The 12736-nt window shown below is 39.0% G+C and overlaps 1 protein-coding gene across 1 annotated transcript in view; it reads left to right on the top strand.

The window, feature by feature from the left end:
• Positions 1–12736, top strand: part of ROS1 (c-ros oncogene 1 , receptor tyrosine kinase) — a 169246-nt gene that overhangs the window by 45576 nt on the left and 110934 nt on the right. The window contains 5 exon segments of the mRNA XM_006879005.1: positions 2495–3007; positions 4600–4838; positions 6252–6362; positions 7358–7536; positions 9034–9225. Of these exon segments, the coding sequence (XP_006879067.1) occupies positions 2495–3007; positions 4600–4838; positions 6252–6362; positions 7358–7536; positions 9034–9225 (1234 nt within the window).

Here is a 12736-nt window from a genome sequence, read left to right on the forward strand (position 1 = left end):
GATGGGAGTGTCAGAGACAGTGCGATTGGCATAGGAGAGAGCGGAGTTTAGGGCTGTTTTACACAGGGTCGCTATGAGTCTCAGGTGACTCGATGGCACATAACAACAACAACAACAATCTCTTAAACTTGAGTGAATTGCTGAGTTCTTCTTATTGTTACATGCTATAGAGCTGCCTGCAACTCATAGTGACCCAATGTACAATAGCACTGAACTCTGCCCTATCCAGAGCCAGTCTCACTGTCGCTGACAATATTTAAAAAAAAAACCCAAAAAATAAAAAGTCAACCCTGTCTTGCAGGGCAAGTCCTTTGGCCTATCTGGATTTTATTCGACAAGTCTTGGATTCTCTGAAGTTTAACTTTACTGGCTACATAAAAAGATTCATTTTAAGACAATGAACTTCATCCTATAAATCAGTTATTTAATGATATCTCAGTAGGGTCTTTCAGTGGCTCTTTTTTTCCATTAGGATAAATTGATTTGTGGTTGGATCTTGAAATATGACTAGAGAAGATAATGATTAATATTAGTTGAGAACTACATGTGTGCTTCTAACTGTTTTACTTCCAACAATCTGTTTAATTCTTGTTCAATCCTGTGAGGTAGGTACTTGTATTATCCCAATTTTATTTTATTTTTTGTGGTTGTTTGGTGCCATTGAATGAACTATGACTCATAGTGACCCTACACACAATAGATCTGAACCTTGCCATCCTCTGGATTGTCCAAAGAATAAAGGAAGCCTAAAGAGACTTAGTAGTTGCTCCAAAGCTCATAGTAATTATGTAATGGAGCTGAAATTTGACACGTGTTCCAGAGTCAGTCTTCTAATCACTTCCTTATATGATGATGAGACAGGTTTTGTAAAAAAAGATAAATAAGCCCACATCTTATAGTAAGCTTTGTAAATAATACTTCTTGAGGTTTGAGACAATAGTTTATTTTCCTAGTATTCAGAAAGATTTTCATATATATATATATATATACTCCCCCACCCCCATCATTGAGCTGATCACTCCTTGGTGTGCACTTAGCATGAACCTCTTCCTTTCTACTCCCATCCATTTTCTTCTCCCCATCCTCATCTCTTCCACACCATAGTTCTCCTCAACTCCCTTCTCTATTTCTCTTTCCTTCCAAGAAGTGAAAAGAAGAAGGAAAGGCCTGCCCTCCTAGCTACTTCAGTACAAGGATAGCAATCTGGAACCTAGGTCCCTTTATCTACTATGAGAGTCCTTCACATTTTCTTTGCAATTTTGAATTTCTGAAACAAAAGTTGGAAGCTAAAGTCAAGATAACTCCTCGGGCTTTCCTTAAGAGGAAAAACTAAGGTTATTATCTCAAAATGGAGTTGCCATCTTAGGATATTATTCAAGCACAAGAGTCTTGAGAATATTAATAAACATTTGGAATCATTAAGGGAAACAAGAGTAGACCTCAACAAGGGAAAGTAATATAACGTGACAGTTGTGAAAAGAAGTTAGAGACCATGGATTTGAAGTGGTACAGATACATGGGGTTGCTAAAATTGAGAACTAAGGAAAAGGATATTAATATTGGTATCCACTTCCTTAACAGCATACCGCTGGAAACTCTAGGAACATTGATAAATGTCGATAGTTGTAGAGGGGCTTCAGGCCTTTTGTTCATGGGCTCGTGATGAGTTGTGCTCGACTCGAAGGCAATCAATAACAACAATGTTCAAATTAATAGGTTTCTTACTTTTGTTAGCATTCCATTTGCAGACTTGGGTAGACTTGAATTATCAAGAAAATATTTTGGTAGTGTGTGTTTTCTTTTTCATGATTAAAAACCCAACTGCACCTTCACTAGGAGGTCTGACATCATGCTAGGTGTGTTTCATCAATACTTCCACTGGCCCTTTCACCTGGTGCTCTGTGGTCCCACTTTAACCACCTGAAGTGTACCTTTCTTCAAGGTTTGTACAATGGTAGCCCTATAACTTCACTTAGTTGCAGTAATGAAAAAAAAATCACTAAAGTAGGCCATGCTGTTTAAGAAAAGTATTGTTTAAATGCTTTTTTCTATTTCACCATTCTCAAGACATGGAACAATAGATTGAATTAGACTTGAGGATTGAATATTTTGGAGAAACTTACTTTATAATAATTAACGTGTTTAGTCACATGATTTTTATGTGATATGCTTTTCTTTAAGAGTAGACATCCGTAGAAAATCTATATATGTCCTTTCTGTCCTGAAATTCTATGATTTCTTAAAAAAATATTTAAAACATAATTAAGACACTAAGATTGACAAGTTATGGTGAAATTTGTCCAAGTTCTTTTTAACATCAACAACCAGGGAGATCTAATTAATAAAGTAATTACCTTTACCTTTGCCCCTTAGGAAATCTGACCCAGGTTACTCTAGAGAAAAGTGGTTCTTATCACACAACAGGATAAAACTGTTAGATGAGGAGGTTACTCATGCACTGAATCACCCCAGGCTTCTTTTGTTCTTCTGTCAGATACATCTTTTATCTCCTGAGAGACGGCATTTATAGAGTCCATCTCCCAGTGCCATCTGGCCAGGACTCAGAAGCAGTGCACATTGTGGAGAGTTGTACATTAAAGGACCTTGTTGTGAAGCCACAGTCCAAGCGCATTATTTACTTCAACAACACCGCCCACACCTTCATGTCAACATTTCTGGATGGCTCTGCTTCCCATGTTGTCTTACCTCATGTCTCCTTTGCTGACGTGAAGAGCTTTGCTTGTGAAAACACCGACTTTCTGGTCACGGATGGCAAGGCTGTTTTCCAACAGGATTCCCAGTCTTTTAACGAGTTCATTGTGGGCTGTGACCTGAGTCACATAGAAGAATTTGGGTTTGATAACTTGGTCATCTTTGGCTCATCCACACAGCTGCACCCTCTGCCAGGCCGCCCTCAGCAGCTCTCAGTGCTGTTTGGTTCCCACCAGGCCCTTGTTCAGTGGAGGCCTCCTGTCCTTGCCATAGGAGCCAGTGAGTACTCCCTCACGCTACCCACAGGGTGTGGTGGGGTGTGGTGGTGGTGGTTACCCGTTGTTGTATGTCTTCTAATCAGAACCGACCCATAGCTGACACTCTAGCAGGTTTCAGAGGTATTTAATCAGATGGGAGGAAATTGCCCATCTTTCTCCCTTAGAGCAGCTGGAAGATTTGAACCCTGTGCTTTTGGGACTGCAGTACAGCTTCTTACCACTAGGCCACCAGCACTCCCTTAAAGGAGAACAAAGTTTCAGCTGCTTAACATTGTGATTCACTTCCAAGAATTCACATGCAATTACTCAGTCATCAACTAGAAGTGGTTCCTAATTCTGCATTTAATTACTTTTGCATTAGGAAAATGTCAAGATTTCATATGTATTCCAATAGAATAGTTCAAATCTGGGCACTGGAAACAGAGTTGACCATATTAGCCAAGGGGATAGGACAGTAGGTTTAGAGTTTGAATGCACTGTAATATGCATGAGACTGAGCCATTATCTAGACTTATTTAAACGAAAGCCAGTCTAGAGAGGCAGTATGTTTGCAAGGTGAGCATGTGGGTTCTGGAGTCAGTCCAAGTGGATCAAAAAATCTATTCTTGAAATTTTTTAGCAGAATGACCCCGGGGCAAGTTCCTTAACCACATTCTGACTCAGTTTCTATAACTTGAAAATGGGAATATGGATCGTATATTTAGGTATATTTTTCAAAGAGATTAAATGAAATCCATGTATAGAACATAAAAAGCAATAGCTAGGAGTTGGCAAACATTTTCTGTCAAAAAGGCGGCAGATAATATTTTTATTTTGGGGCCATATGGGCTCTATCACAACTGATCAACTCCACCAAAAGTCTGAAAGCAGTCATAGACCGGATGTAAGCAAATGAACTTCAACACAACTTGACAAAACAGGGAGCAGACTGGATTTGGATTGTGGGCCACATTGACTGATCCCTGGCCTAGAAAATAGTAAGTATTCAATAAACATTGGCTCTTTGCTTTAAGCCTAAGTTAGTTACAGCAATTTAAAACAGTTGAAAATCAAGAAGCAGCTTCTTTTTTTGGATCATTCCATTTTCTTGGAGGGAGGCGCTAGCTCAACATTGGGGTTTAGACTTAGGAACTTGTCATTAAGCACCTGTTTGCTCACAGCCTCGTTATAGCTAATGGATTTTACAGAGAAGGCCTCTGGCCATTCTGTGTAGCAGTTTGGATGGAAAATAGTGGCCTCCTATTTGAAAAACAGTATTTTTTGTAGTATGGGATGGATAGCCACTGTCCTAGGCTGTCAAACTATGTTGTGAAACTAACTCCTATGAGCAGTGCAGTAACAGTTATTGCTACTTAATCATCAAGAGGCTATAAATTATTTTTTTAAATTTTTATTGTGTGTGTGTGTGTGTGTGTATGTGTGCCGTCAAATCAGATCTGACAGGTACAGGAGGAGATTGTCCCTCCTTCCCCAGCAGAGCATCTGGTGGACTTGAACCGCGTACCTCTGGGATTGCAGTGCAGCTTCTTGCCACTAGGCCACCAGAGCTCCCCGGCTATAAATTAATTTATTGACAATTCTTTGCTTGCCCCTATTGATGTCATCTTAGCAATATCGTTTCGTTCTCTTAATTAGGCCCTTCTGCCTGGCAGAACTGGACCTATGAGGTGAAAGTGTCAACCCAAGATGTCCCTGAAGTCACTCGGTTTTTCTCTAACATAAGTGGGACTATGCTTAATGTGCAGGAGCTGCAGAGTGCTACAAAATACAGCTTTGCTGTGAGAGCAAGTTCTCACAAGGGACCGGGTCCCTGGTCAGAGCCCTCAGTGGGTACTACCCTGGTGCCAGGTGAGAAAAAGGTCTTGATTTGAGGAGTTTTTCTGACAAAAGGCAGCTTACCTCATGTGACCTTTAAAACTTGAAGCTCAATTTTTTTTAAAAATCAGTATGGGGGTGCACTGACATCTTCAACATGTATTTATTTTCCAGTATCGTTGTTGGCAGATGCCTTTGAGCAACACTATAAACAACACACTGACAATCTGGCCCTATGCTGTGCCATCCTCATGATCTCCACCAGCTTGCTGTGTGGTGTTGTGATACTGGAGGTTATACCACCAGCAAGGTCACCTGTGGTAGACACATTTCAATAGAGTTTCCAGGTTAAGATAGAATAGGAAGCAGAACTGACTATTCACTCGTGAAAGAACTGGCCCTCACCCTATAAATACCACGTTCTGATATTTGAAACAAATGAACAAACAAACTCATTACCATTGAGTTGAAACCAATTCTTAGCTGACCCTTCAGCAGGTTTCTGAGGTTGTAAACTGCACTGGAGGAGAGTGTCCATCTTTCTCCCAAAGTCCTGATAGTGGATTTGAAGCATCAGAAATGTGTCACTGTGAGGTTAGCAGTGCCACTCTCTATAGACTATGCTATCAGAGTTCCAAGAATAAAAAAGGAAGAAAAAAATTTTTTTTAAAAAAGGAATTGTGGGAGAGAGGGAGGAGGAAAGGTCATTGACATTTAATTTACATTTCTAATCAAGCATTTTTGGAGGCAGGAGTGGCATCCACTTTCTAAACAACGTGCCTCCAGAAACTCTATGAACTTTGATAAATGTCAATAATTGTAGAGAGGCTTCGGGCCTTTTCTGCATAGGGTTGCTGTGAGTTGTGCTCGACTCAAAGGCAACCAACAACAATAACAACAATCAAGCATTTAAATCTTTCCAAGATGCTATTGTAGACTCAGTATCATTTTCTTCATGAAGTTCCTCCCTCATGTGGCTTACCAAGAAATGGCACTTCTTGAATTCTGAAGCTCTTTGTGAGAGAAGTTGAGGGGCTGTGAATTATGCTGAATTCCATTCTCTCAAATAAAAGGAAAGAAAGAATAACTACCATTTATTCTGCTGTTGAAATCACGAAGGCGCTGAACGCTCTGAATGGGATCACGGCAATTAGTAGTGAGCAACATAAAGAAGAAAAAAAAATCATCCTATGACTATAACCACAGAAGCAAAATAAGACATTTCTCTTCACGTTCATGATCAAATATTTACATAAAAGTTAGAGAGTATGGCTATATGATGGATAATTCTATTAAGCAGATTCAATGGAATATTTTTTCCTTCTACGATATTTTAAAATTGTCTATATTCGTTTATTATACAAAACAATCTTAGCGTATAGAATGTATACCTGAAAGGATATACTTGCTATATTGTTTTTTTTTTAATATCTCTTTTAAAACTAGCTATAGAACCACCATTTATCATGGCTGTGAGAGAAGATGGGCTTTGGAGTAAGCCTTTAAATAGCTTTGGCCCAGGAGAATTCTTATCTTCTGAGATAGGAAACGTGTCAGGTAAGCAGCAAGACTCTTGTTCACATGGATGGCAGGCTTCATAGGAATCTCAACACATTCAATAAATCAAAAAGAACTGAATGTGTTTGTTATTGGGTCAATAGGAAATAGGAAAACATATTGACTAACTATATATAAGTATTGACTACATAGATAAGAAGAAAAAATTTCTCAAGTGAAAATGCTATTTATCATTTCACAAAATTTGACCTTATTAACTGACTTTCTCCTCTTCAAGAAAACATTGACATAGACTTCTTATCTATTTCAATCTATCGTTGTTGTTTCATAGTAATAGTCTATCAAGTTCCACTAACATGATTACACTCAAGCAGTTAACTCCTCAGTTTGCACTAATACTGGAGCAAGGAACTACTCATAAAATACTAAATAAGTTGTAAGAAATAATTGTTGACAAAGATTATTGTGCAATGAATGTTTATTTTGCCTAAATGATATCATAATGGAAAAAATATATTTGTTGGTAGAATAGCAATATTCTTGAATGAATAGACATCTGTAATTCTCTGTTTCATTTATTTGCTCTGCAATTAAAAGTACAGCAGCATTTCTGAATTACATAGGGGGTCATAGGAGGAGTGTGATAATAATGGTAAAAACACTGCTTTAAGCTGTCTTGAATCTGAGGTGCCCTCATTTCCAGCTGTGAGGCCTTGGGCAGATAAGATAATCTCAAGTCTTGTGTTTGCTATCTCAAAAATTTGAATAATTCCCATTGCAGAACATTATTGTAAGAATTATGTGAGCTATGCAAAGTGCCTGAAATAGTGTTTGATATAGTGAAATTGCTCAGTGAATATAAATTCCTTTTACATGTCCTTCCCAAGAGGTTAAGATTAATACTCCCTACATTTTTAATAAATATATATACAATATATACTTTAATATATATTGAAGCCCATATGTGACTGTTGACTTGTGTTTATGTTGGCACATGTGAGAAGTAACTTCTTAATAATTCACTTCATTTTGAGACATGGATTGGTATAATAACCGCCTCTACTACAGCGACATGAAAGGAGACGTTTATGTGTGGCTGTTAAACGGGACAGATGTCTTGGAGAATTCTCTCATACCCAACATAGCAGGAGCGGGGACATTAGCTTTTGAGTGGCTGGGCCACTATCTTTACTGGGCTGGAAAGACGTATGTGGTAAGTTAAAACTCAGAATTCTCAATAGTTTAAGACAATGCTCACCCTCTTCAGTGACTTGCTTATTGTTTTCATGGTGTTTTCCCACACTTTTGTATAATTTATTAAGCATTTATGTATGAATCCACTAATATTTTAATGGCATTAAACATGCTCACCTGTGAATTGGGGTCTTAATAGGAAGATGCTACGTTCCAAAATCACAATTAAAGACTTAAAGGGTGAAGGGTCGGAAAAGGAGAGAAAGACCTTCAACCAGGTGCATTGCCACGGTGACTGCTGCAATAGGGTCTAGTGTGTCAGGAAGTGTGGGGATGGCACAGGACAGGATGGGTTTCAGAGCCACTGTTCATAGGGTTGTTAGGAGTCACCTTCGACCCGATGGCACCTTAAAGCAACAACAACATGCAGTGCAGGAACTATTTTCAAAACTGTGGGGAGGACAAAGAAAAACCAACAAAGGATAGGAAGCACCCCCAGGGCTGGTAAGTATATATCTATTACCAGACATGATGGCGCAAAGCGGAGAAGATGAAGAACATGGCAACGGCTATTGCTGTAGGGGAGTAACTAACATATGTTATGACTTTAGGTATAGAAAACCAGTTACTGTCACAATTAATAGTTTGAAAAGAAAAGAGCTAAATGAATCCATACTCCAACCCCTCTTTTCTCCTGCCAACTCTTCCTCTGCCCATGTTCCCATTGGCCAATCCCCACAGGAAGCCAGAGAACCAGGGATCTCAGCTGATCAGTCCACAGATGTCAGCATCCAAGGCCACAGAGTAGAATGGTGAGGGGTTTTGTTGTTGTTGTTATTTCTCCATGTTTTAGTGGGATACTTGGCAAGTATAAAAATAAGGCCCAAACATATTGCTGTCGCTATGATTCCAATGCACTGTATGGACCATTTACACCTATGGGCCAGAGTAGAACTGCCCCACAGGGTTCCTAGTTTTTATAGAAGCAAAAGGATACATTTTTCCCCAAAAGAGCCACAGGTGAGTTTGAATTACCAGCCTCTTAGCAGCACGGAAGGAAGATAGATGGGCAATCTCCTCCGCTGCGATTTAATGCCTCTGAAAACTCGCCAGTGTCAGCTATGGGTCAGTTCTTACTTAATGGTGCTCAACAATAACAACAACAGATAGTTGCAAGCTCTAAACCACTGTGCCACCAAGGCTAGTACATAAACCAACCCCCCCAAACTCACTATCATTGAGTCAATTCTGACTAATAGAACCCCTCGTCAAGTTTCTGAGTCTGCAAATCTTTCTGGGAGGAGACTGCCTCCTTTCCACCCCCGCCCCCAGAATGGCTGCTGCATTTGAACTGTTGACCTTTCACTTGGTAGTCTAATATATGAGGTACTATGTCACCAAGGCTACATCTGTGATTGATAGAATAAATGTACAAATTTAGCAGCCTGCTCTACATAAGAAGTATGCATAAATAATGTAGTTGAAAAGAATTAATCACATGAATTATATTTTGCAGATACAGAGACAGTCTGTGTTGACAGGACATGCAGACATTGTAACTCATGTCAAGCAGTTGGTGAATGACATGGTGGTGGATTCAGTTGGTGGCTACCTCTATTGGACCACACTCTACACAGTTGAAAGCACCAGGCTCAATGGGCAAAGTTTCCTTACACTTCAGGAACAGACTTGGCTTTCTGGAAAAATGGTGGGACTTACAAAAAGCCATGATGGTTTAATAATAGTCATTTTATGGGTTCCAAATAGTGCTAATGTTTATCTACAGTAGTACTGTCTCTGCATATTGTCAGTAGTTAAGATTGAGCCTTATTACATGGCATGCCGTTACAGTAAGATCTTTGTATAGTCCACAGTTTCTCTAAGCCCTATTTGACGTTCATAATTGATTTAGTAGATACGGACATACATTCAAATACAATGGAAAAAAATTACATTTTAGTTTCTTATTGCTTTTATTGTGTTGATCACTTCTACAGAGTGTTTCAGAGCTTTTGTTGAGTGTAATCAAGTATTTAATTATTTTCAATCAGTTTTGGATATTAACTGTTCTTTTTTCATTTTTTTTAAGGATATTAACTTCTATAAACCATATGCTGCTGTGTATTAGACATTTCAGCCTCTGTTTTTTTAAAGATAAGAAGTATATTTTATTATAAATTTTCAAATGTTGAGATGATTACAATTTAATCTTAAAAAGCAAGCAAATACCTAAGTCTTAGGGGTTAACCATCTTTAGGATGAAGAGTGATACAAAAATCAATATAAGGGAAATGATTAGCTTGTGCTGAAAAAAATGCAAGTAATGATGATTATCCTACCCCAGAAGGCTGATGTGCAGATCATATGTGATAAGTCAGTGAAGCAGTAACAGTAGTGCCAGACACATGACAAATGTATTATTGTAGCTCTTACCATTACCACTTGGTCTGAAAAACATGCCTCATATTTGAACATCTCTGAAACAAAAGTTTTTATTTCTTTAACATTTAGAAGCAATCCTTACGTTTTTTAACCTGTTTGGCTACCCCATAAATATCCATTTCAGTTTCTTACTCTTAATTCTTGTGATTAGAATAACAATATATGCCAATTGAATGAAAATAGGATTTGCAGAAAACATTGTTGTTAAGTGCCATGCAGTTGCAGGAGACTCATAGCGACCCTGTGAAGGAGAGTCCTCAACACTTGGGTGCCTTTCATCCTCTCTCCAGGTTCATAGGGTTTCCAGAGGCAAGCTATTATGGAAGTGGATGCCACTCCTCCTTCCAAGCATGTTTAATCAGGGAGCTCCACCCCACTCTCTGTCCGCATTGGGTAGCCAACAATTAACACATTTGACACATCAGTGTCACAGTGTTCAGCCTCACAGCAACCACAAGTGACCATGGTACGGCAACTTGTACACTAGGGCTATACGACAGAAAACATTAAGAAGATATAAATCATTCATATTACATCTACTTAAGATATCTCTTAAATATTTTTCCTTTGTTTCCAGTGGTACAATAAAGTTACAATATTAAATAATACATATATGCCATATTATTAATATTTATGTACTTACTGATTCATCAAGTTATTTTATAAAAAGAATCTATATCTATCTATCTATCTATCTATCTATCTATCTATCTATCTATCTATCTATCTATCATCTATCTACCTATCTACCTACAGCAGAGTTTTGTTTAGTTGTACATATGGTGGCTATGAGTTGGAACTGATTCAATGACATCTAACAATAATAATATGACATTTATGTATTATTTATTATTGTTATGTGCTGTGGAGTTGGAACTGACTCATAGCTGACCATTCAGTAGGTATTCAGAGGCAATAAATCCCAGGGGAGGAGATTGCCCATCTTTCTCCCACGGAGATAGCTGGTAGATTCAAACTACCTACCTTTGGGTTTAAAAAAACCACACAGACATTGCTCTGGTACTCCCTGCTTTCAGCCAAAATACCTCTAACATTAGCTACAATATCCACGTCCCCTTCTAAACCCAGCCTGGACTTCTGGTAGTTCTCTGTTGATGTGCTGTTCCAGTTGTTTTTGGATATCTCAGCAGACTCTTGCTTGCGTGTGATATCAATGACATTGTTTAATAATTTCCACACTCTGTTGGATCACCTTTCTTTGAAACGGGGACAAATATAGATCTCTTTCATTCAGTTGGCCAAGGGGCTGTCCTCCAGATTTCTTGGCACAACTTGGTAAGCACGTCTAGGGCAGCATCTGTTTGTTGAAATAGGTCAATTGGTATGCTGTCAATTCCTGGGGCTTTGTGTTTTGCCAGTTCTTTCAGGGCAGCTTGAACTTCTTCCTTCATCACTACAGGCTCTTGCTTGTATGTTGTTTCATCACATTCTTCTTTGTCTGACAATTCCTTTTGGTATAATGACTCTGAACACTCTTTCCATCTTCTTTTAATACTTCCCGGATCATTTAATATTCTTCCCAAAGCATCCTTAACTATTGTAACTAGAGGTTTGAATTTGTTCTTCAGTTCCTTGAGTTTAAGAAATGCTGAGCAAGTTTGGCCCTTTTGATTTTCTGACTCCAGCTCCTTGCATATTTCATTATAATACTTTGTCTTCCTATGCTGTCTTTTGAAATCTTCTGTTCAGCTCTAATATCTTGTTTTCTTCCCAATGCTTTGGCTTATACTTGGACTAGGAGGCAGACATCAGAACAGAGCAAGGAAACACTACATGGAAGGGTATACACCAGGGATGTGTCCCATCTACAGACCTTTTTAATCTATATGCAGAACAGATTATCTGGGAGGCTGGACTATATAAGGAGAAATGTGGCATCAGGATTGGAGGAAGATTCATCAATAGTCTTCGTTATGAAGATGACACAACCCTGCTTGCTGAAACACAGGAGGACCTGAAGTGCTTGCTGCAGAAAGTCAAGGACTGCAGCCTTCAATAGGAAATTGAGGTTCAATATCAAGAAAACAAAGATTCTCAGCAGTGGGCCATTGGCAGCATCATGATAGATGGTGAAGAGATTGAGATTGTTAACAGCTTTGGTTTGTTTGGCTCCACAATCAACACTCTTGGCACCAGGAGCCAGGAAATTAAAAGATGTATTGTGGTGGGAAAGTCTGGTGTTTGAGACCTCTTCAAAGTACTGAAAAGCATAATGTAACACTGGAGACTAAGTTGCGCCTGATACCGGCCATGGTCTTTGCAATCACTTGCTATGCATCAGAGAGCTGGACAATGACTAGGGATGCTAGAAGGAGAATTGATGCCTTTGAGCTGTGATGCTGAAGAAGAGTATTGAATGTACAATGGACTGCTAAGAGAATGAACAGGTTTGTCCTGGAGAGGGTTAAACTAGGTTTTTCCCTGGAGGCAAGGATTCTGAAGCTTCATCTGACATACTTTTGATATGTTGCAAGGAGGGACCAGTCCTTGGAGAAGGATGTCATGTTTGGGAGGGTGGAGGGACAGTGCAGAAGAGGAAGACCCTCTATGAAGTGGATTAATTTAGTGACTGGGGTAGTAGGGTGGGTGTGTCAGAGGCGGTGAGATTGGTACAGGATAGAACAGGCTTTAGGGCTGTTGTACATAGGGTTGCTATGAGTCACAGACAACTTGACAGCATATGACAACAGCCACCACCTTTGGGTTGGTAACCCAACTACTTATTCACTATTATGTATGTGTGTATATGATTTTTT

This window comes from Elephantulus edwardii, unplaced genomic scaffold (assembly GCF_000299155.1).
Source record: "Elephantulus edwardii isolate Elephantulus edwardi_28Jun2011 unplaced genomic scaffold, EleEdw1.0 scaffold00002, whole genome shotgun sequence".
NCBI classification, from domain to species: Eukaryota; Metazoa; Chordata; class Mammalia; order Macroscelidea; family Macroscelididae; genus Elephantulus; species Elephantulus edwardii.